Source organism: Ochotona princeps, chromosome 5 (genome assembly GCF_030435755.1).
Source record: "Ochotona princeps isolate mOchPri1 chromosome 5, mOchPri1.hap1, whole genome shotgun sequence".
NCBI lineage: Eukaryota > Metazoa > Chordata > Mammalia > Lagomorpha > Ochotonidae > Ochotona > Ochotona princeps.
In genome coordinates this window covers 67,210,614-67,235,077 of record NC_080836.1, presented here as the reverse complement: position 1 = coordinate 67,235,077, position 24,464 = coordinate 67,210,614, and the positions used below count along the sequence as shown (strand labels likewise).

The 24,464-nt window shown below is 45.2% G+C and overlaps 1 protein-coding gene across 1 annotated transcript in view; it reads left to right on the top strand.

Annotated features, from left to right (window-relative positions):
• The first annotated feature begins 1,232 nt into the window (after positions 1–1,232).
• HIBCH (3-hydroxyisobutyryl-CoA hydrolase) overlaps positions 1,233–24,464 on the top strand; it is a 75,845-nt gene continuing 52,613 nt past the window's right edge. The window contains exons 1-4 of the mRNA XM_012931528.2: positions 1,233–1,411; positions 16,444–16,486; positions 20,898–21,038; positions 23,992–24,076. Of these exons, the coding sequence (XP_012786982.2) occupies positions 1,377–1,411; positions 16,444–16,486; positions 20,898–21,038; positions 23,992–24,076 (304 nt within the window). The 5' untranslated portion in view covers positions 1,233–1,376. The remainder of the gene's footprint in view (positions 1,412–16,443; positions 16,487–20,897; positions 21,039–23,991; positions 24,077–24,464) is intronic.

Genomic DNA, 24,464 nt, shown 5'->3' with positions numbered 1-24,464 from the left:
AGCTCTAAAACAGAATTTTATTGTTTTAATTTTTAAATAAAGATTTATTTATTTTATTTGAAATTCAGAATTGCACAGAAAGATCTTCCATTTTCTAGTTCACTCCTCAAATGGCTGTAGCAGTCAGAGCTGGGCCACTGTGAAGTGGGGAGCCAGGAGCTCTTTGTGGGTATCCCACATGGGTTCAGGGCCGAAAGCCTTGGGCCATCCTCTGCTGCTTTCCCAGGACATTAGCAGCAAGCTGGGTTGGAAATGGAGTAGCTGGCACTTGAATAGGTGTTGATATGAGATTCCTGTGGTGCAGACAGAGGACTAGCTTGCTATGCCATCATACTTGTCCTGGAAAAAGTATTATAAAAAGGAATAGCAGATTTCTGAGCTGGAAGACTTAAAAGAATTTAGAAACCAAGAGGATGGCTTGGCAAGAGGTAATGGGATAGCTGACAGTTCTGGAATGCCTAGGAATTCCCAAGTCATTTATACACACCTTCCTGTCCACATTTCATTTGATCTTTGCAAGCTCTTCCAGTCTGTATTCAGCACCACACTCACTTTCAGTAGAGAAAGTGGAGACTCAGAGGAGTTAGATGATTTGCCCAAGGTCACTAAACCAGGAGCTTAACTGATTATATAATGTGTAGGCCTAAAGCAAAGGGCAAATTCCAGGTCCCTTAGTTAATGGCAAAGTATGACAGCAGGAACAGAGGGACCTTCTGAGCCTGTGGGAGACACAGCTTGCGAGCACAGAAAGCTAATGGGACAAGGAGGACAGGTATCTCTGGCTAACAGTAAAGTTCACGCTGTATCCAGAGGAGCATGATGGGTCATGTGGGACATTCATGTTTACTCAATGCGTGGTGCCCGAGGCTGATGTCAGTCCCGTAACTGGTTAAAAATGGAATTGGAGGTTAGGAAGGGCCTCTGTAATGCCTGGTGTTTATTTTCAAGGAGAATGACTAAGTCCATATTTTGAATACAGTTATTAAAAATGCCAGAAAAGTCTTTCATATCCATGCAAGCTAATTCATCAGGCAAGCTTTGACGACCATCTGGACTTTTCCCACGACAGCCTCTAGAGGGCGGTCTCTTTGCCTGCTAATCCTCACAGGTGCACCTGCCCTAGCCTTCCCGCTAGGCCCTGGCCCCGCCTCCGGCTTTACTCCGCCCCCAACGGCACCGCCCTTACGTCATTTCCTCCAGTCCTTGTTTTTGTCCCGCCCTTCAGCGCCGCGTACCGGAAAAGCTGCCTCGGGCCGCTCTGGCCTGCCGGAGGACTTGCCCTCGGTGTCCGGGGAGGTGCCGGATAGCACCTGGCAGCCGTGGGCGGCTCTAAGGAGACCAAGTTTGCGGGTTTGTAGGTTTGTTGTGTTTCAGCCATGGGGCAACAGGATGTGTGGCGACTCCTGTGGAGGTGAGTGAGGGTGCGGGCGGCCGCGGGCGTGCTGGTCGGCGCGCTGGCCGAGGTGCGAGAAGGGGCCGGCGTGGAGATTGTGGGGAGCCCGGCCCCTTTCCCCTCCGTGTGTCGGCTTTGCTCCTTCTGGCAGCTACGCCCTGGTTTTCTGGCCCTTTGCATGCTTTCCTCTGGCTCCGGCTTTTGTTGGCGTCCCTCCGGCGGTGGACACGGTCGGGAGTGTGGCCTGGTTAGTGTCCCGGCGGACACTGTGCTCGCCGCGCCCGGGACTCTCAGGCTCGGGTTGTGGACACTTGGCATGAGCGTCAGAAACCGGGTGGCAATGGTTTCGCAAAGTTGGGCCGCGAGGGTGTCGGACGCCACTGCCTGGGCAGGTGTGCCACGCCGGCCAGCAGCTGTGCGTCTGCAAAACGGACGACCATGCTGTTAGCGCCTAAGCACGGTTACTGCTAAGACAGGAGCGTTTGAGAAGTTACTGCTTAGAACAGGAGTGTTTGAGAAGTTACTTCTTTAGGGGAAAGGCTGTAGTTGTGTAGCATTGTATCCGCAGACCTGATTCTAAGATGTTTGTTACTTTTTTGTTGCTTTTATGTTTAAAAAACAAAAAACCTTTTTATGCCTTAAAAGTGTTGCTACATTATAGAAACCGGTGCTTGTAATGATTGCTTTAAAAAAAATTGTTTCAGCAAGTTCTGAGCTGGTTGAGGAACAAATTAGAAAAACGTGTTTGTTAACGAAGTTAACTGGGTTGGGGAAGATCTGTTAATTCCTACACTTCTCGTTGGCTTTCTTTCACCCCACATTTCCACAGGTGGACCGAATCTGCGAATCGGCGAAGGCCAGGCTCTGTTTGAGAATGCTGGCCAGAGATGCTTTCACCAGGTCTGTCTGTAGAGTGGACGTGAAGACAGGAGGCAAGGTTGCCCAGGCTAAAACATCCTCACACCTGCCTGTCTGAGGGAACAGGGTACCCGAGAGGACCTGGGGGTGAACTAAGGTTTCTGTGCTTTGGTTGACACTGTTAGGCAACGCACTTGAACTGTGGCTTCTCTTGGCCTCCCTGGCACTGCCGCCACTTATCCAAAATGCCTGGGGTCACAGTGTATGAGAGTGTGTCGTGGAGACGGATCTCAAGTTTACATACTAATGTAGGCATTGCACACACATAATGTCACCCGTGGCTCAACTCTGACCTGTCATATTAGGTCAAGTGTGGAACTTTCCACTTGTGGCCGTATGTTGGTGCTCAGAGTTTTGGAATAGGGGTGCTCAGTCTACTACACTGCTTGTCTTGCCCCAGTGCCAGCTCAGTCCTTGGATTTTTTCCTGTCCCCAAATCACTTCTCTGAAGATAACTCTAATTTGTGTATCTAACCTGATTTGACCTGTTTGGTGCTAGTCACAATCATTTGTTTCAAATATGCTTCCAAATAAGTAAATCACCACACTTCAGAATTTTGTTAACCGAAGTAAAATCAGTTTAGGTTGAGTGTAAGACTTGCTTGTTTGCTGATGAGGGCTGCAGTGACTGGCATGGTCTCAGGAAGCCAGGGGGTGACCCCAGGAACTGGTTGGTACAAGGACTGGTGAATGTTGTTCCAGGGATTGTAACTTGTTCCAGTTTAAAGGGTCAGTCGTTGCCAGGTGGATAAGTTAAAGTTTAGCTTGGGACATACGACAGATGCCGTTTCAAATTCGAGCAGTGAGAACTTGTCAATTATGATTACTATTTGCCTTGAGAAGCAGAGAGTCACAGTGAGTGGCAAGCCTGCTGGTTTGCCCCCCAGCTGCCCATGCTGGCTGGAGCTGAAGCCGGGAGCTGGGAACACAATCCAGGGCTCCCATGTGGCCAGCAAAGTCCCCGCTGGTTGAGCCATTACTCACTGCCTCGGAGGGTGCTTGTTGGCAGAAGGCTCTCACTGGGAGTGGAGCCACGACTAGACCCATAATGGGATGGATTCTGCTCGAGTCAAACAGCTGTTCTCCCCTGCCCCCAGCTGATTCCTGTTTCATAATGGCTTCACTCTGACTCCATTTGAAGTGATCCAGAGCAGTGCTGCTCCCCTTTATTTTCCATGACAATTGACACGTAAGTGCAACCCTCACTTCTCAGTTCTTTCTCTTGGCAGCATCTTAAAGATTTGTTGAAAGCAAACTTCCCTCTATTTGTTTACTCTCCAAATAGCTGCAGAAGCCCGGCCTGGAGCAGGCCAAAGCCAGGGATTTCGTCCTGGACTCCATGTCGGTGGCAGGGATGCAAGCACTTGGGCCATCTTCTGTCTCCCAGGTGTGGTAGCAGGGAGCTGGATTGGAAGCCGAGCAGCTGAGATTGGAACTAGCATCTTGGAATGAGATGCTGGTGGTGGAAGTCCTGAGTGCACTGTGCTGGGACACTGCTTCTTGGGTCTTTTACATGACTAGAATCCTCTAAACTCCCAGACCTTACCTCTTCCAGGCTGTTAAAATGTGAACAATTCTGGCAGGTATTTGGCACAGCAAGAATGATCAAAGGACTTTGATTCCCTGCTCTGCATGTGGGAGAACAGGATAGAATTCTTGGCTGTTGGCTTAGTGGGCATTTGTGGGGAGTGAAGCAGTGGATGGAAGATTCCTGTTTATTTTATCTTGTTTCTCTGATTTTCAAATAAAACTAAAACGAATTTTAAAAATTGACAAGTACTCCCAAATTTATATCGCTGTTGACCTTGGAAAAACTTGATTGACAGGGACCAGCATTGTAGCATAGCAAGTAAAGCTGTTGGTTGTAGTGCTGGCATCCCATAACGGTGCTGGTTCATGTCGTGGATGCTTTACTTCCCATCCAGTTCCCTGCTACAGTGTGGGAAAAGCAGTAAAAGATGCCCCAAGTTTTTGGATCCCAGATACCAGCATGGGAGACCTGGGAGAAGCCTCTGGCTGCTACCTGTGGCCTGGCTTACCCCTAGTCATTGCAGCCATCTGTGGAGTGAACCAGCAGATGGAAGATCTCTCTGTATTTCCTTCCTTTTTTTTTTTTTTTTGTAACTGATTTTCAAATAAATGAATCTTTAAACAAAATGAAACAACAAACCCTTGATTGCTGGCCTTACCTTTTTCCCAGTTAGAGTAGGTTTTACACATGACTTCCTGATGAATGCTGCTCAAGTTCAACTTCAGTGCTCACTGCCCGTCTCAGAAGCTTACAGACATACCCTCTGCCGGAATTAAATCTACCAGCTGGGTGAAGATTTGGCCCTGCTTCACTTCATAAATGAAACAAGATTTACTCAGTTTCTCTTGGGAGGCACTGTTCTAGGAGTTTGTATTACCTAGACTACATGATGCTCTTACTGTAGCTTTCTGTAAGGTCCTTGACCTGTGGAAGCGGAATAGACATGCAACAAATACTAAGTGAGGAGTGTTATTTAGTTACCACCTCTGACAAGTGTTTCAAAGGAAAAGTACTTAGTTAGGGAGAAGCACCAGGGAGGCTGGAGCACTTGGGCCTCTGCCATCCATGTGTGACACAAACATGAAGTTTGGGGTCTTCCCTTTGTCTTGGCCCAGCCCTGATTTTTGTGGGCGTTTAAGGAGTGATAGAGCTGACAGAAGACCTCGTTCTGTGTACGTCGCCAAGATATGTAGGATGAGGTTGTGGTGCAGTGAATTAAGCTGCTGCCTGCAATACTGGTGCCCATATTTGGGGTACCTCTTTGAGTCGCTCCCTGCTACTATGTTTCTGATCCAGCTCCCTAACAGTGCACCTGGAAAGTAGCAGAAGATGCTCTGCCAAGCCCATGGAGACTTGGATGAGGTTCTGGGATCCTGGCTTCAACCTGGACCAGCACAGGCCCTCACTGTCATTTGGGGGAGTAAACCATGGATGGAAGATTTCTCTCTCTCTCTCTCAACACTAATGTCTTTAAAAAATGCAGACCCAGAGTTTCCATAGCTACCAGTATTTCTGAGAAAGCTGGAAAATTATATTTTTTAGATTACATCTCTTGGAAATATTTGTAATTTAAAAAATACCATGCTGGGGGCCAGCCTTTTGGTGCAGCAGGATAAGCCACTCCAGCAGCTCATTTTGGGATGTCAGTTTAAGTCCAGCTGCTCTGCTTCTGGTCTAGCTCCCTGCTAGTGTGCCTGGGAGAGTAGCAGAAGATCACCCACCTGGGATGCCCAGATTGAGTAGTGGGCTCCCAGCTTCTGCCTGGCATTGCCCTGGCCGTTGAAGGCATTTGAGGAGTGAACTAGCAGATGGAAGATTTTTTTTTTTAAGATTTGTTTATTTTTGTTGGAAAATCAGATATACAGAGGAGGAGAGAGAGGAGGATCCTCCATCCGATGATTCACTCCCCAAGTGGCCACAGCAGTCGGAGCTGAGCCAGTCTGAAGCCAGGAGCCTCCACTGGGTCTGCCACATGGGTACAGGGGCCCCAGGCCTTGGGCCATCCTCCATTGCTTTCCTAGACCATGAGGCAAGGAGCTAGAAGGGAAGCAGGGTGCCGGAACAGGAACTGGCGACCATATGGGATCCTGACACGTGCCAGGTGAGGACTTAGGCTACCAGGCTGGTAGAGAAATCTTTTGATTTCTCCCTCTCTCTCTCTGTAAGTTAAACTTTCAAATAAATTAATACATCCAAAGTAATCCACTGATTTTTAAAACTGGAAGCACCATTCCCCACTCCTGTTTCCCCAAAACACTGTTTGCAGACTCGGGAAGCAGGCAGCCTTCTGCTCCGTAGTTTTCAGCTGCAGCTTTCTCGTTTATTCCCCACAGAAGATAGGAGGGTTTCTGTGCCCCGTGTCTGCGGTGTCTGCGCGTGGCTTCCTGATGTGTGCACTCACTGCTGTGTCTGCAAGTACCATTTGTCTTTATTCTCTGTTGTTCGATTCTCCTGCTTAGGTCAGTACACACTCAAAATCAGATTTCATCCTTCAAAGCGACCCGCATGCTTCTCTCTGTTTTCAGTACCTGCTTCTGGTTGTGCTTGTTTGAAATCTGGAGTCATTTATGGCATAGTTCTCTGCCATCCATAGACCATTTCTGTCTCCTCAGCTCCTGTTCTTCAGCAATTTGCAGGCCTGATTTACATGGTCTCCTAGACTTTATTTTATGCTCTCTTCTTCACATTTTACCTCGCCAGGCAATACTTTCATATGTTGTCATTTTGCTTTAGTGATTTCGTGCAGAGTTGTTTAATCTTGTAGGCCTGTGTTTGGTGTATTAAGTAATTATATAAGGTACCAAAAGAATTATTTTTCATCCTCCTAAGATAGCTGTTTTTAAAACTTATTGTGCATTGCAGTCACTTGGAGAATTTATTAAACAGACCTTTGGCCCCAGCTCCCAGTTTCTTAGGTAGGTCTAGGATGTGGAAGTTTCCCGGGAGTGCTGGTGGTGTTTGGCCTGGGGACCACACTTGAGGGGTGCTTCAAGAAGGCCAGTTGACATCGCCTGCATGATAAAGAAAGGAATTCAGGAAATAGCGGGAGCTGAGATGTGCATGCCTGTTTTTTCCTCCCGCAGATGACAGTGTGGAGTCAATAGGGAGGAGAAGCCAGATGTTGCAGAAATCCTGGGAACTCAGTTCTCCACATTTTTGAGGCATAAAAGTTTATTAATGTAAGATTTTAAAGTAGGGGCTGGCATAGTGGTATGCTCTGCCTATGGTGCCGGCTATCCCATATGGAGACATTTGTGTCCCAGCTGCTCTACTTCCAGTCCAGCTTTCTGCTTATGGCCTGGGAAAGCAGCAGAGTCCTAGGGACACTGCACACACATGGGAGCTCCTGGCTCCCAGGTTCAGATCAGCTCAGCTCTGGCCATTGTGGTCATTGTGCCCATTGTGGTCATTTTGGTAGTGAACCAGCAGACAGAAGACCTTCTCTATCTCTCCTGTCAGTAGAATCTGCCTCTCAAATAAAAGAAAAAAGGATTTAAAAAGAATTAAAACTAGTGGTTGAATTGGAGCATATAAAAGCAGTAGGATTATACAGAATCTGGGGAGGATTTTAGTTGTACTTACATTTTAAAAAATACTGGATTTTTGTGCCCTATAAATGCTTCATATAGTGTATTGTACCTTGATGTAGTAAGCTTACCTTAACTATTGCAGTGAAATGAAAGTCAATCTCAGGACTTGAAGCTATGCCATTGCTTCTGTGTACTTTTATGATACATGCAGCATTTAAATTGTTTGAAAGACTTACCAATCAGGCAGTACCCTCTTTAACCTCGAACTGACACTGGGGTACTAGTCTCGTTAGGGAATTTGAAGTCTTTCTGTAGCTAAAGAAATTCTTAATTTTTAAAACATTATACATCTAAAAAGATGAATTTGAGTCAAATTGGAAAAATTTTAATGTCACTCATACTTTAAGGGTTTGTATAAAATCCTTAATTAGAAAACTCAGGGGCTGGTGTTGTGGCTTAGTGGGTAAAGCACCAGCTTGTGACATCATCTCATATGGGAGCTGGTTTGAGTCCTGACTGCTCCACTTTTGATCTGGCTCCCTGGTAATGTACCTGGGAAAACAGTGGCCTGCCACTCATGTGGGAGACCCAGACGAAGCTTCTGGCTCCTGTCTTTGGTCTAGTCCAGTCCAGGCCGTTATGACCATTTGTAGAGTGAACCAGCAGATGGAAGATCTAGGTGTATCCCCCTTTTTTCTTTTTTTTATATATATATATTTTATTAATATTTTGCATTATGTGACAGTTTCTTAGGCTCTGGGAATCCCCCCACCCCTCCCTCTCCCCTCCCCCCTGGTGGATTCCTCCACCTTGATGCAGCATTACAGTTCAAATTCAATCAAGATTCTTTCCTTGCAAACATATACTAAGCATGGAGTCCAGCTACTTATTGTCCAGATGGGTTGAACAGTTTCTTGGGGAGACCATTTCTGGTCCGAAGTCAGAGCTGGTAAAATATCATCACAGTCAATTAAGAGTCCCAATATAACATCAACAGCAATTTGCAATATTATGGAATTGACATGGTTTTGAGTAACCAGCATATTAAAAAAAAAAAAAAGTCCTAACCACAACCTATGATTAGCTCATTGACATCTCAATTTTAGTTTATATACAGGACCGGACCGGCTGCTATATACCTTAAAAAGGCTATAGGGTACCATTCAGCTGTCTCGTGTCTATTTCATTTTAGTATTTAGCCATTTGTTGTGTTGAAGTATAATTTTGTTGATCTTGGCAGATTTTGGGATAATCTAGACTGGCTTGTAACTCTAACAAGATATTTGTCAACATTTAAGGTGCAGAACATTTTTTTTTTTGGCGGGGGGGTCGGGGTGTGCAGGAAAATCCTCAACACCATGGTGAGGAGTGACTAATCTTTGTGTCCCACCCAGCAAGGCATGAGCCAATCCACGCCAGCTCTTTCCTGTCAGATTTCAAGCTCTACTTTCTGTTGTTTATCTATTTATTTTAGGTTTTTTTTTTTAGTTTGTATGATTGTTTGCTGTGAGGGGTTTTCGAAGCGATCCCGATGGTCACTGCGAAGGAGGGCGGGGGTCCAGAGGTGGAGCCAGGCTCGGACCAGAGAAAGCTCTCCTCCCTGGTCCCGAAGGACATTTATTGTTCTTCTGTTTCTGCGGACCGCTCAGGGCTTCTGGTTGTCTTTCCGATGACGTTGGTTTCTGCACGGTAGTGTTTGGACTTCTTCCATCCCCTGGGGAAGCTCCGGTTGGGGGTGGGTGACCTCAGAGTACTCAGCCTCCGAGGGCATCCAATTCCCTGTGGCCTCCTTGGCAGTTGTATCCCCCTTTTTTCTGTAACTCTGCCTTTAAAATAAATAAAACAGTAAAAAAGTAAATTGAATGTAATTTCCAGTAAGCTGGGAAAACTGTCAGTTCAATTTGAAATTTTATGAAGACTGATTTTTTTTTAAAAGATTGATTTTTTTTTTTATTGGAAAGGCAGAATTTCCAAGGAGGAGAGATAGATCTTCCATCTGCTGATTCACTGTTGAGAGCGCCTAACGATCTATGGGGCTGTCTAGCACAGCACTGCAGACCAATGCCCTGACGAGGGCAGTGGTAAACAAGTTCAGGAAGTGTCTTCCCCTTGGGGCGTGGTTGTGTGTCCTGCCTGCGGGGTGACCTTTTAGCTGATTGGTCGCTTCCCACATGCAGGGGTGACCTTTTAGCTGATTGGCTAGGTGTTATATATAAGCAGGTTGGGTCCTGGAGAGCAGACAGAATGGAGAGCAGACAGAGTGGAGAGCAGACAGAGTGGAGAGCAGACAGAGTGGAGAGCAGACAGAGTGGAGAAGCAGACAGAGCAGAGAGGCAGACGGCTTTCCTGTTTGCATGCTGCCTGACAGAATAAAGAGTTTCTACATAGTCACTCAGCCTCGGGTTTTCTTCCGCGGGTCTGGAGATTCCCCGGCATCTGGTGCCATGAGTCGGATCCACTTCAGCAGGTAAGCTGCACACCACGGGACAAGGTAAGCAACTGAGCGCACAGCTCAGGAAGTCGCACACGCGGGAAAAAGGTCAGTAGCTGAGCACAGGCTCAGGAAGCCGCTTTTGCGGGGACGCGCGCGTCAGGTTCGCAGGGCAGCGACGAGAGGTTCACAGGGTAGTGACGAGAGAGGTTCACGGGTCAGTGACGAGAGAGAGGTTCGTGGGTTAGCGACGAGACAGCCTTTGGTCAGGGAATAATACCGTTCAACACTATGGGGAATCTATCTTCTAGTATGTGTATGCAGGAGCTGTTATGGAAACTGTTGAAAAAACATGGTACTCCTGTGAAGGCTAAGACAGTGCTTGCATTTTTGCAGACAGCGGATAGGGTTTCCCCTTGGTTCTTAGATGCAGGTCTTCTGACTCTGCCCCAATGGGAGCACCTCAGGAGAGACCTTCTGCGGGCTGAGCGGAAGAGTCCGTTACTGCCGGGAACCATTGGTTTCTGGACCTTGGTTAAGTCTTGTCTTACGGAACGGTCAGACAAGTTTAAGGAGATCTTGCAGGAAGGGGAAGATCTGTTGCGAGAAATGTAAGAGGAAGCTTCTTCAAAAGGAACAACTAGTGAGTCAGGAGGATCAGATTCAGAGGAGAAAGAGGAAGCCTCAGGGAGCGAATTGGATGAGCTGGTAGAAAGACTAGAAACTGCGTCGGTGAGTCATTCAAAGAAATCCTGGGTACCTAGACCCCCACCAGGAGACCCGCCCTTGGTACCTACGGCTCCTCCCTGGACTGGTGATTGGGATGTGTTAGGGGTCCGGCCACGCGACCTCAATGTGGAGGAGAGGCAAGGTTGGAGAGAATTGCGTGGCCTTGGGCAGGTCTTTCCCGTACAGGAGGACCGAACCCAAAATCCCCCTGTACGCTCCTGGGTACCACTAGATTTCAAGCTAGTGAAAGAGTTGAAAAGCGCGGTAGAGGCTTATGGGGCTCAGGCACCGTTCACATTGGCCACTCTTGAGCAGATAGCTAATATGGCCCTAACGCCTGATGATTGGAGGAATGTTGCTAGGGCCTGCCTCTCCCCAGGGCAGTATTTGGTTTGGAGATCAGCTTGCAGGGAGTTCGCTGTTGATACAGCTCAGCGTAACACACAAGCCGGAAACCCTGTTTGGGATGTCGACATGCTCCTGGGTGAGGGAGCAAGAACAGGGCAGGAAAATCAAGTAGGTTATCCTGAACTGGTGTATTCCCAAATAAGCACTATGGCTAGAAACGCCTGGAAGGCAATACAGACCAAAGGGGACCTGAAGTTCTCGATCTCAAAGGTGGTTCAGGGGCCTAATGAGCCCTATCCTGATTTTGTCAGTCGGCTGATGGAGGTGGCAAGGAAAGTGTTCCCAGATGTTGAACAAGCTATGCCCCTAGTACAACAATTGGCCTATGAGAATGCCAACAGGTGGTGCAGAGAGGCAATTTGGCCGTGGAGGCATAAGACCTTAGATAGCTGGATAAAGATCTGTCGTGATGTACATGATAATGTGGTCACAGGTGTGGTCCAAGCTAAGGAACAAGCTAGGGTTATCATGAATGCTATGCGCCAGGAGCACAGACTCCCTAGCAAGAGTCAAACATGTTTTAGATGTGGAAAACCTGGGCATTTTAAAAGGGACTGTCGCCAGAAAGAGCTGTCTCGGCCCTCACACCCACAACCTAAATTATGTCCCCGCTGTGGGAAAGGAAACCATTGGGCAAGTGAGTGTCGCTCGGTACGAGACATCTCTGGGCGACCACTGATGGACGTTAACAGGCCAAAAAACGGGCAGAGGGGCCCAGCACCTCGGGGCCCCCACGGAGTGTACAAGGTGCATCAGACTCAGATGGGGCAGCATTCCAATCAGTACACAGAGCCACCCCAGGAAGCGCAGGTCTGGACCTCTGTGCCACCTTCCACCTGGTATTAACTCCAGAAATGGGTCCACAGGCCTTAGAGACCGATTTTCAAGGTCCCCTCCCAAAGGATACTCTGGGATTGGTATTAGGCCGCAGTTCCAAAACCATGCAAGGTCTAATCGTGCACCTGGAAGTCATTGATTCGGATTTTCTTGGCAAAGTGAAAGTTATGATCTCCTCCCCAAAAGGGATAGCTGTCATTGTTCCTGGAGAACGCGTTGCCCAACTGTTAATCTTGCCTAGCTGTCATAATTGGTGGCGCAGCCATGGAAAACCTCGAGAGGACAGAGGATTTGGTTCCTCCAGAGATGCCCTAGTGAATCTGTCCGTGTCTCTTCATAATCGTCCATTGGCCACACTCGTGTTGTGTGGTGTCCCGTTTGAGGGCCTATTGGACACTGGAGCGGATGTCAGCATCATCAGGCAATCTGATTGGCCAAAAGATTGGCCTTTGAAGCAGTCGAGCCGAACTTTGCGTGGATTAGGCGTGGCTAGCCAACCACAACAAAGTGAAAGTGTCATTCCTTGGAGTGATAGTGAGGGTCACAAGGGTTCCTTTCAGCCTTATGTCTGTAATATTCCAGTCACCCTGTGGGGACGGGAGATTTTGAGTGCCATGGGACTTCGTTTAAGCAACGAGGCCTATCGGAAAGGCAGCCTTCAGGCTTGGAATATTATGGAACGTATGGGCTATGCAGGAACAGGTCTGGGTAAATCCGAGCAAGGACAGCTGGACCCTATTCCCATTGAACCCTGTCGTGGAAGAGCAGGTCTGGGTTTTCACCCGGGGCCACTGTGAAGAATCAGCCATTAAAGATTAAGTGGTTGTGTGTCCTGCCTGCGGGGTGACCTTTTAGCTGATTGGTCGCTTCCCACATGCAGGGGTGACCTTTTAGCTGATTGGTCGCTTCCCACGTGCAGGGGTGACCTTTTAGCTGATTGGCTAGGTGTTATATATAAGCAGGTTGGGTCCTGGAGAGCAGACAGAGTAGAGAAGCAGACAGAGCAGAGAGGCAGACATAGTAGAGAGAAAGAAGGAGCAGACGGCTTTCCTGTTTGCATGCTGCCTGACGGAATAAAGAGTTTCTACACAGTCACTCAGCCTCGGGTTTTCTTCCGCGGGTCCGGAGAGTGCCCGACAATTCACTTGCCAGGTAGCCACAATTCCTGGGGCTGAGCCAATCTGAAGCCGGGAGCCAGAAGCCAGGAGCTTCTTTTAGGTCTCCCAGGTGAATGCAGGGTCCCAAGGCTTTGAGCCATCCTCTACTGCTTTCCTAGGCTACAAGCAGGGAACTGTAATGGAAGTGGGTCAGCCAGGACATAAATCAACACCTATATGGAATGTTAACGCTTGCAGGCAGAGCATTAGTCAGTTGAGCCATTGTGCTGTCCTCTGAAGTTTTTATTTTAATTCTAACTTGTCTGCTGTTTGAGATCATTTAATAGTGCTTCAGACAAAATACCCATTTATTGTACTTCCAGAGTGGTTTGACCTGAGCTTTGGAATTTATGAGTCCTAATGGATTTGTTTTTAAAATGTTTATTCATTTGGGGCTGGCATTGTGATGTAGTAGACTAAGCTTCTGTCTGGTTCTGGCTGCTCTACTTCCAATCCAGCTCTCTGCTTATGGCCAGGAAAGCAGCAGAGGATGGCTCAGGTCCTTGGGATCCTGCACTGACATGGGAGAAGCTACTGGCTTCGGATGAGCAGATGTTCTGGCTGTTGTGGCCATTTGGGGAGTGAACCAGCAGATGAAAAATTGATCTTTCCCTTTGTAATTTGGCCTTTCATGTTGAAATAAAATAAATATCTTTTAAAGATATTTATTAATTTGAAAGACAGAGTTAGAGAAGAAGAGAGCACACATTTCACTTCCAAGTGACTGCAACAACTTGCGGGCCAGGTGGAAGCCAGGAACCTAGAATTCTGTCGGGGTCTCCCATGTGGAAGTTAGAAGCAAAGCACCTGGGCCAGCTTCCATTGCTTTTTCAGGTGCATTAGCAGGGAGCTGGATCAGAAGTGGAACAGTGGAGCAGGGGTTGGCACCATGGCGTTGTAGGTTAAGCCTCCACCTTTGGCACCAGCATTCTGTATACATGCCAATTCGTGTCTTGACTGCTCCACTTCTGATCCAGCTCCCTGCTTATGGCCTGGGAAGCCAGTGGAGGATGGTTCGTGTCTGTGAGCCTTGCTCCCATTTGGGAGACCTGGAAGAAGCTATGGAAGCTATGGCTTCTGGCTTCTAGTTGGCTCAGCTGCAGCTCTTATAGTCATTTGGGGAGAGAACCTACAGATGGAAGATTTCTCCTCTCTGCTGTTCCTTACAAATAAAAATAGGTCTTTTCTTTTTCCTTTCTCTTTCTTTCTTTCTTTCTTTCTTTTTTTTTTTTAAAGAAAGGAGTGGAGCAGCTGGGATTCAAACCAGTGTTGGCCCAGAAAGAATGCTGGTCTCACAGGTCGTAGCTTAATGCACTGTGCCACAACTGTGCCCACGTGATTAATGTGCAATCCCTTGACTAGGAAAAAATGTTTTATTTGTATAAAAATAAATTCTGAATATGTAATCAAGGAAAGTGATGTATATGACTGCTTTAAAAAATGTAAGTGCCCCCTGTTGGTAGTATTTAATTTTTTTTTTTTAAGATTTATTTGAAGACAGAGTTGGAGAGCAGGAATGACAGCAAGCTTCCGTCTGGTGACTATTGCTCTGTGAATGCCCATAGCTGTTCTGGGTGGTCCAGGCTAAAGCCAGAAGCTCCACCTGGGTGCCTCACGTCTGTGGCAGAGGCCAAACACTTGGGTCAAATCCACTGCTTTCCCAGGCACATTAGCAGGGAGCTAGATTGGAAGTGGTGCTGCTGTGACTTGAGTCGGTGTTCATATAGGCCACTGGTGCCAGCTTAATGAAATGTGCCACAAGATAGAAACTAGTATAAAGGCAAAAAGTTCAATTATGAGTATTTGAAGAAGCTCAGTATCTAAGATGTGTTCACTAGTGTTAACAATGGTCACATGGCTATTTTTTTAAACTTCACTGTATAATAACTCCAAATATCCTTGAAAAAATTGGTAAATTGGCAGTGTATTGGTTCCCACAGATAATATGTAGATTTGCAAAAGCATAGAGTCCTCACTAGGTGGCAGCAGCTGATGACATTTCTTCCTGAACAGCAAGCTTGCATATGTAACTGCATTATGAATTTCTCAAGAATAAGCTGTATATCTTTCTGGAAACTTTTTGGAAAGACCGGAACTAGAAAGATACAATTTGTTGAGTTTTTACAATCCAAACATCTAAATCACTGGCATCTGGAGCAAGAAGTAAGCTAACACCAGCATTCCAGAAGCAGGTCTTACGCCCCTTCCTATTGTCACCCTCCCTCAAGTTCCTTTTTGCGTCCTCCGTTAATTGCAGTTCTGAATGCACTATTTCACAGTTCATAACTTCATGTTTGCCTGTATATGTACGGCCCCATAATCACCATCTGATTAGAGATTGTTTCCAGCTCTGCCTGTTTCTTGGTCACTTTTTGCCATGTTGTGTCTTAAGCTTTGTGTTTCTGTCCTAACACATTTACAACAACAAAATCAGTGTGTTGTGTGTTTGTGTAGCCTTTCTTTTTGTAATTTTTGTCATTAGTATTATCCATATCATAAATATTTATTAGCAAATATTTTTAGTGGCTGTGTGATAGTTTTGTATAGAAGACATGATTTAAAAAATACTGCTTGCTACGTATTTTGTTCCAGTTTTTCTTTATAAATCAAATTTTGGTCAACTTGAAAATTGTGTAAGTGTGATTGCCTGTGGGTTTACTAGGTTGAATGGATGATCTTTTAAAGATTATGAATCTTCATTTCCAAACTTCTTGTTAGAAAGGCAATACCAACTTACATATTTCTGGAAATTGCTGATAAAATTATATCCTTATTAGCTTTTCTAAAAAGCACTAACAGCTTTCTTTTATAGAGCAACTTAAGATTTACAGAAAAATTGAGCTGGAAATTTGAGTAGAAAATTTTGACCAAATACTGATGTGTATGTTAGTATTATACATTGGTTCCACTGCCCTGATCATCTTGCATACTCGCCAGTTCATTCCTTCCCTCCTCCTGGAAGCAGTTAGCAACCACTGATGTTTCTGCTACTCTGTAATTTTGCACTTCTCAGAATATCAGACACTTGAAAGTATATAATTTATAATCTCTCACTTGGAGCACAAATTTCCACTTTTTAAAGTTAGCTTTTTGTTGCTAAATTAATATACTCATGTATGGATATATTAAGGTTGGTTTTGTCCTTCAGTTACTGTAGGACGTGTTGGTTACTTCCATGGTTTAGTAATTATGGATAAAGCTACCATAAACTTCCTATGTGCAGGTGTTCTTATGGACATAAAACTTCAGTTCCTTTGGGAAAACACCAAGGAATAGAATTGTTGGGTTATATGGGAAGGATATGTGTAGTTCTGAGAAGCTACCCAATTATCTTTGCAAGTATCAGTATCCTTTTGTGTTCCTACCAGGAATGAATGAGAATTTAAATTTACACACTTTTTTGTTCTAATGTTTCAGAAGAACCTAAAGCAAAAGGCCATATAGTGTTTATAAACTCAGTTGTGACCACCTACTTTACTGTCCTCATGGTGTTCTTGCTTTTGTTTCAGGTTCAATTCATTCAAAAGGATTAATATCATATTGCAACATTTGGTAAGTTTGGACTTAGTTTTATTGACGTTAAGTAGTGATATGTAATTTAAGACATCTTTGTTAGGAAAGTGAAGAAATAATTGAGTTAGCAGGTTTCCTTTGGTGCACTGCGGTTCTTAATTTTGTAATGTGAACACTTGATGTTGCAGGAGATGGCATATGATTATGGTTAAAGATCTGGCTCTTTGAGTCAGAATGCCTTGATTTATACGTGTCTTCCACTTAATCTGGGACCAACTATAAGGTCTCCCAGAGCCTGATTTTTGATGCATCCAAAATAAGGGGCATCACTGTGTGAGAGGCTTTTAACACATCCATGGGAAAATGAATGAAAAGATGACATGGGCAGGCATTTGGTGCAGCAGGCAAGACACCGCTTGTGAAGTTCATATCCCATGTTGGAATGCCTGTGCTTGAGTCCCAGCTCTGCTTCCAATGCCAGTGTCTTGCTCACGAGCATCCTGGAAGGCAGTGGGTGATGGCTCAAGTGTTGGATACCTAGCATGCACATGGGAGACTGGATTGAGTTCTTGGCTTAGATCTAGCCCAGCCCAGGCTGTTGCCAGAATTCAGGGAGTAAATCAGTTGATGATAGATCACTCTCTGTATCCATCCTTAAAATCTAGAGGATTTTCTGAATTATAGATCATGGCATCATTTCTAGGTACAGATCAGAAACTCAAGGAGAGAGATGCTAGGTAACATGCCCGAGTGTAACACAGCTAGGGAATTGGAAGCGCAGTTTGAACCCAGATAAAATGGAACCATGGGCTTACTTACAGCACACTAGCTGCTAACAGAGTGGGCATTGAGTATTGCAGAGTGTGGTGGGGATGGAGATAATGACTGAATATTCCTTCTACACTTAATAGGACTGAGAAGTTTTTTAGAAAAAACTTGGAACAATGTGAATGATTTTTAGTTAGGTAAATATACACAGGTGGAATGGGAAGACATGATGGAATCCAGATTAGGTGGGAGAGTGTGGCACAAGGTGCATAAGCCATGTTGAGAGAAGATAAGGTTGACTCTCAGCAAGGCCTGAGAGGTGAGTGGTTCTAGGTCCTGATGTTTGCTTTGATATGTGCTTCATATTAAAGGGACAGAGAGGATGGCTGTGACTCTTCTGGGAGCTCTGGGAGGGAGAGAGATTTGGATAATGCTTTCATGTTATACTTATGTTCTAACAGTTTAAATTTAATGTAACTTAGTAGGAAGGGTATGAGACAAGATACAGGTAAATAAAGCATGTCCAACATGTTTTACTAAAATGGGAAGAGGGTTTCTCTGGTTATGTCCACGTTTGCCCATGCATTGGGTATTGGGGGTTCCATAGTGAAAGGAATATATTTAAGAGTGAGACTTGGGTAGCTACAACATAAAGTTTGTCATAGGCTGGTGATGCAGCCAGGCTGCCTCAGTGGAATGCTGGGTTATTCATTCAGTTTGTCAGATATTTTTTTGGATACCCACTATGTTTCCTGAAAGGGAATAAATATTTATATATGACAGTGGTTATAAAGGTTCTGAGGTAAACAAAATGTACCCTGAAAAAATCAATTTTCAAGAGAAATTTTATGGAAAAAAGTTCAAGTAAGAAATGTACTGCATTTCATATTTTCCGTGCACTTTCATCTGTTCTGTCTCAACATCTAATACAGATTGAAGTGCAATAGTAAAGGACTCAATAGTGTTTCACAGTCCAAGGGATTTTAGGACTGGACTGTATTCTAAGTCAGTTGATTCGATTTTCTCACAACTATAAATTTTGAAATTGAGGAGGTATGTATAGTTTGCCTTGGAATTGTTTACCTGCAGAGGGAAAAACTTTAGAAACCTTTTTCAGATATACCCAGTTACGAATACTTCTAGTTATCAACATGAAAGATGCATATCTTATTAATTTTAAACATACAAAGGTAAAGGGAATTACAGACTTGTGCAGGTCTTTGGGTGGGAAGGAAAGGGATAGGTGGGGAGAAGATGGATGGGGAAAGAGACCCCGCCCCCTCTTCTGTGACCTTGGCAGAGCGGTGGGAGTGGGGCAGATGTGCTGCTCCCTGCTGCCAGATCACATCAGCACCGGAGGACAGAGAAAGTCTCCTGCTTTTGCCCCAGGCACCCTGATGGGGAGAAGAATGTTCTGAGGATATTACCTGTGTTATCTCGAATGTTCTGAGATGGTCTTGGCTTCATTGTACCAGATGTGAGGTCCTGCTAAGACTTGCCAGCTGTCTGTTTCCGTGTGTTCATAGCTTTAGATACTTGTGGAGAATTTGACCCATAGTGTTGTTCTAACTATTCTTCTTTCCATCTTTTGGTGAGGCACTTAGGGTCCTCTGTTAAATCAGAGATTGGCTGTTTGCTCTCTCTTTTATTTTTTCTAAGATTTATTTATTTTTATTGGAAAGGCAGATTTACAGAGAGAAGGGGAGACAGAGAGAAAGAAAGATCTTCTGTCCACTGGTTCACTCCCTAAGTGGCTGCAACAGCCAGAGCTGAGCCAGCCTAAAGCCGAGCACCAGGAACTTTTTCCACATCTCACACATGGGTGCAGAGTCCCAAGGGTTTGTGTCATCATCTACTGCTTTTCCACAAGCAGGGAGCTGGAGAAGTGGGGTAGCCGGGAACTGGTGCCCATATGGGGTCTCGGTGCATACAAGGTGAGGATTTAGCCACTAGGCTATCGTACTAGGCCCAGCTGTCCTGTATTTCATGTGCATCCCAGTGTGTTATCCTCCTTATGTGGGGTCAGCAGTAGGGGTGGCCCAGTCCCACAGCATGTGCTCTGAGGCCAGTGCAAGCATGAGTATGGTTCCTGGGGATTGAGGATCTAGTGGAATGGACCTATTGGGACTACTCCTATGAGCCTCTACTGAGTTTGTCCTGAGACCCAGCTCTCACATATGCTAGCAGGGGCTGCTGCTTAACCCGGCTCAGTCTGCCCCAAGCCCCTACCAGACCCGTACCAATTGGTGCTGCAATCTACCCTGACCTAGTCCATTCCCAGCCCAGTTCTTGTGTGTACAGTTGGGTGTTTTGGTCTGAAACAGGGAGGCCTTCTGATCTCCCCATTCTGAACTACCCAATCTCAGCACCCTCAATTACCTGTGGGTGCAGTGGCTCAATCTGTCAGGCCTTCAGAAATCATTTTACAAATGTCAAACAAGCTCTTAGTCGGCCCCCATCCCAACTCATCCCTGACCCCATTTTCCTAGCCTCTAGCACTACATACCCCTCTCTCCCCAGTTCATTCATGGCTATGGTGATGGCAGTGGGGTTGCCTGGCTGGGGTGTGCCCATGATGGCATGACAGGCGTTCTCTCTTCCCCCTAGATCTTAAAAATAAAAAGGCAACTATGCTGGCACACTGATACAGTCAGCAGAGTTGGCATTAACCGGGCCAAGAGTACCGGTCAGCTGGGTGCTCTTTTTCCTTGCTAGCTGCTAAGCAACTTAGGTTGCTGCCTAAAGCTGGGATAGATGTGCATTTCTAGAAAATATTTATTTATTTTAAAGGCAGTGTTCCAGAGGGAGAGGGAAACAGAGAACTTCATTTGCTGGTTCACTCCCCAAGAGGCCAGATTGACTGGGGCTGGGTCAGTCTGAAGTCTGCCTTCCACTTAAGTGGCAGGAGCCCAAGAACCTGGACCGTTTTCATTGGTTTCCCAGGTGCATTAGTAGCTGGATCGAAAGTGGAGCAGGTGAGACTCAAATGTGCTAGACCACAACAAGGGCCGCAAGATGCACATTTTTCCATTTTGTTTGTGTTTCCCATTCCTAGAAGTTTGGATTAAGGGAGGAAGAAATACTGAGATTTACATGTTAGTGTTCTCACAGTGAGTTGTCCTGTCTCCTAGTTCAAAGTGTTACTGACTGTATTGGTCAATGATGTTATACTGACGTGGAATTGCAATATACTATGTAGCAAAAGTGAGTCAAGGTGAAAATAATCTATTTCTATTTATCCTTTGAATAGGTAATTATTTAAGTTATCTTGCTTTTAACATAGAGTAATATTAGCCTAGGCAGAAAGAATTAAAGTTGTTGGGCTCGGCAGCGTAGCCTAGTGGCTAAGGTCCTTGCCTTGATCCCATATGGCTGCTGGTTCTAATCCCGGCAGCTCCACTTCCTCTCTATCTCTCCTCCTCTCAGTATATCTGACTTTGTAATAAAAATAAAATAAATCTTTAAAAAAAAAAAAAAAACTCCAACATACCATTAGCAAAAATTTAAAAAAAAAAAAGAATTAAAGTTGTTTTGTAAAGACTATGAAAGAAAGAGAGGAAGAAAGGAAAGAAAATCTATTCATATTGAAGAAAATTATTTACATTTAACGTGTCTGTTTCAATGTTGCATGTGACAAAACCCTAATGAATTTTAATGTGAAATCTGTTTTTGGTTTATGCAGAGAATGTCCAAGCACACTGATGCAGCAGGAGATGTCATATTGGAAAAGAAAGGTTGTGGAGGAGTGATAACCCTAAACAGACCTAAGTTTTTAAATGCACTGAATATTGATATGATTCGGCAGATTCATGCGCAGCTAAAGGTTTGTGAATTTTTTAAAAAGAATCGGTTAACAATGTTTCAACAAAAGTATACCACAGTAGACCATTTCTGGTGTTTTCTTCCATAGAGTTTTGGAACTTGGGGATATTGGCTCAAACTGCATTGATCTTTGGGACCTCTGGCAATCATGCTGATAAGGAGTTAATTGCCTCACACTCAGATACCTCTCTCCACTTGCTTTTACAGATCTTCTGTCACTCTTTGCTTCTCTGACCTTTTATTTATTTATGCATTTTTAAAAAGCAATATTTAATTTATGGGACTGGGGTGAGGGAACAGTGAGAGAGGTCTGCCATCCACTGGTTCATTCCCCAAATGGCAACAACAGCCAAATGTAGGTCCTGCAGAAGCCAGGAGTCAGGAGCCAGGAATCCCATCTACATGAGTGACAGAGGTTCAAGTTTTATACATCAGCAAAAAACTGACTTAAAACAGCACTAGATATGAAACGCCATTTTAACCCTCTGTGTCACAACATCCTGGCTGTTTCTCTGACCTTTAAAAATTTTTTAATTTAATTTTTAATGTGGTTCACATAATTGAGAGTTTCATGCCCATGTGAGCTCCAGACTAAGGTGGGGAGAGGAGAGTTGAGGCAAGGAGGAAGGTGGGTGAGAAAATGCCTCAGTTCCTTTCTTTTCCATTTTTCCCCCTGTGTCTGCTTTGGGAGATGGGGATGCTACCGCTCCTTATTGTCAAACTACATCAGCACTTAGGGATTGGGACAGTCATGTGGTGACACCTTAGAGCCTCTCATGTGGAGAAGAGTGTTCCAAGGCTGTTAACTGAGTGGTTTTGACAGTTCTGAGACATTGTCAAGTCTTACTGCACCAGGGTTGGGAAAATATTTCTTGGTCTTTCGGCTGACCAAGTCCAACTTAGTGTATCCATAGACCCAGACAGTTGCTTCAAAGCTTGGCCAGGAGACTTGTCCAACCTGTTCCACTTTCCATCCTCTGATAAGGCTCTTGGCATCCTTTGCTGGCCCAGATGATCTGGCTGTCATGTCCTCCATGGGCATTTGGGCAAGCTTTCTACTACATTGGCATTAGCAACTGAGCAGCCTCAGTCCTGATACATGCACTCCGAGGTCAGACCACAAAACCTGTGATTTTTACCCATGGCCAGGATTTGGTTGGAGAGTCTCCCAAGAAAACTTACTTGAGGTACCCAGATACTTGACTGTTCTGTGCACCAGCCTGTGCAAGGTCAAGTTTGGTCTTGTCACCTGCAACAGTCAACACACATACCAGTGGATGCAACTGCCAGGTCAATTCTGCCCCCAGCCCCATCTCTCAAACGAGAAGACTGGTGCTGTGGCCTTGCCCAGGCCAGCCCACCACAGTCCCAGTTCTTAGATACACCAGTGGGTGTCAAGACCTAGTCAGGGTAATCCTCAACAAACCCCACCAGGTCCACTCCCAGCCCTGGTCTTTGTGCATGCTGGCATTGCTGTGCCCTAGCCCATCCTGTCCTACATCTTATCTGACTCTTGTGTATTCCCATGGATGCTGCAGCCTACATCAACCTGACCCACCCCGAGACTTGGCTGATGCCTTGTACAGCCTGGCCTGCCCCACTCCTGATTCTCATGCTCACTAACAGGAACTACAGCCTAGCAAGGCAGTGCCCACAGTTCTACCAGGTCTGCTTCCAGCTCCAAATCTTGTGCTTGCTTGCCAGGGAGTACTTCGGTCCAGCCTGATGTGACTCAAACCCAGTTCTGGAACTTGCTAGCAAGTGTTGCAGTCAAGCCCAGCTGGCATGTTTGTCATTTCTACCATTTCTACCATTTTTGTCATTTCTACCATTTTTCTAAACTTTTTGATTTCTACTGGCCCCTTTTTCTTTAATTTTAATTTTGTTTGAAAGGAAGTGATGGGGAAAGATCTTACATCTGCAGTCACTAGGGGCGGATCAGACTGGAACCAGGAGCCATTAACTGCTGCCTACTAGGATGTGCATTAACAGAAATAGATTGGAAGCAGAGAAGTTCAAAGTCAAGCTACTCTGATATGAGATGTGAGCATCCCTAGCAACAACTTAACCGCTGCACCAAATGGTCATCCCTCCATTGACTTTTTTTTAAAAGATTTATTTATTTTATTATAAAGTCGGATATACAGAGAGGAGGAGAGACAGAGAGGAAGATCTTCCATCCTATGATTCACTCCCCAAGTGAGCTGCAACGGCCGGTGCTGCACTGATCCGAAGCCATGAGCCAGGAAACTTCAGGGTCTCCCACGTGGATGCTACAGGGTCCCAAAGCTTTGGGCTGTCCTCTCCTGCTTTCCCAGGCCACAAGCAGGGAGCTGGATGGGAAGTGGAGCTGCCGGGATTAGAACCGGCGCCCATATGGGATCCCGGGACGTTCAAGGTGAGGACTTTAGCCACGCCGCCGGGCCCCTCCATTGACCTTTGATTCTCTTATCCTGCTTATTTATAAGCCGTCCTTACCAACCCCAAGTCACTTGCATAATTGATCAGTAAGTGGTTTCACTGTGTTCTTATGCATTTTTTTTCATTAGAACAGCATTCTATATCACCTCAGTAGAAAGGTTATTGCTTATTTATCAGCAGTCTTTGGGTTGATTTGTTTACCAAGTTAGTGTTTATATGTAACAATGTTAAACCCAAATTTATCGTGGTCTTCAATAATGGCGGAGATTTCAAATGTCATCGTGAAATTTGGGTTACAGGATCCTTATTCATCTAGTAACCTTGTTGAAATATCCACGACTTCATCTCAGAAAAGCAAGAAAACTTCTTTCAATGATGAGTGGACGAAAGGGATCCATTCTATTGTCTGTGCTTTAGAACAGGATCTGTATATACACACATGTATGTGAAAGCCTGTAAGTGTATATAGGATATGTCTTTACTTAGTTTGTATTTATAATATGCTTATGCCATCTGTTTTTACATTTGGATAGAAATGGGAACAAGATCCTGGAACCTTCCTGATCCTTATAAAGGGAGCTGGAGAAAAGGCTTTCTGTGCTGGGGGTGACATCAAAGGTAAAGACTTGTTTTCTTCCTCAATTAAATGTCGTCTTTTACCTACTTTTGACTGAAAAGAATTGACAGTATTTTATAGTGATTTGCTTTGCCCTCTGGGATTTTTTGATCGTAAGGTTAAATCAAAGTTAACTTAAAGAATAATTTGGAGACTTAGTTTTTGTAATTGGTGTTAGAAAATGAGGGAACAAGCAGATTTCCCCTTTTTATTGCTCATGTGCTTTCCTGAAATTCATTTTTTTTGTCTCTTCATGAATGATCCAAACAAAATATCTCAGTTTGGTTTATCCATTGTGGGCCTACTTTGTATTTCACAGTGGCTGACGTGCAACAGTTCCGTTCCATCACCTGACAGTTTGACCATGTTGAGTGTCTTGCTCTTCTCAAA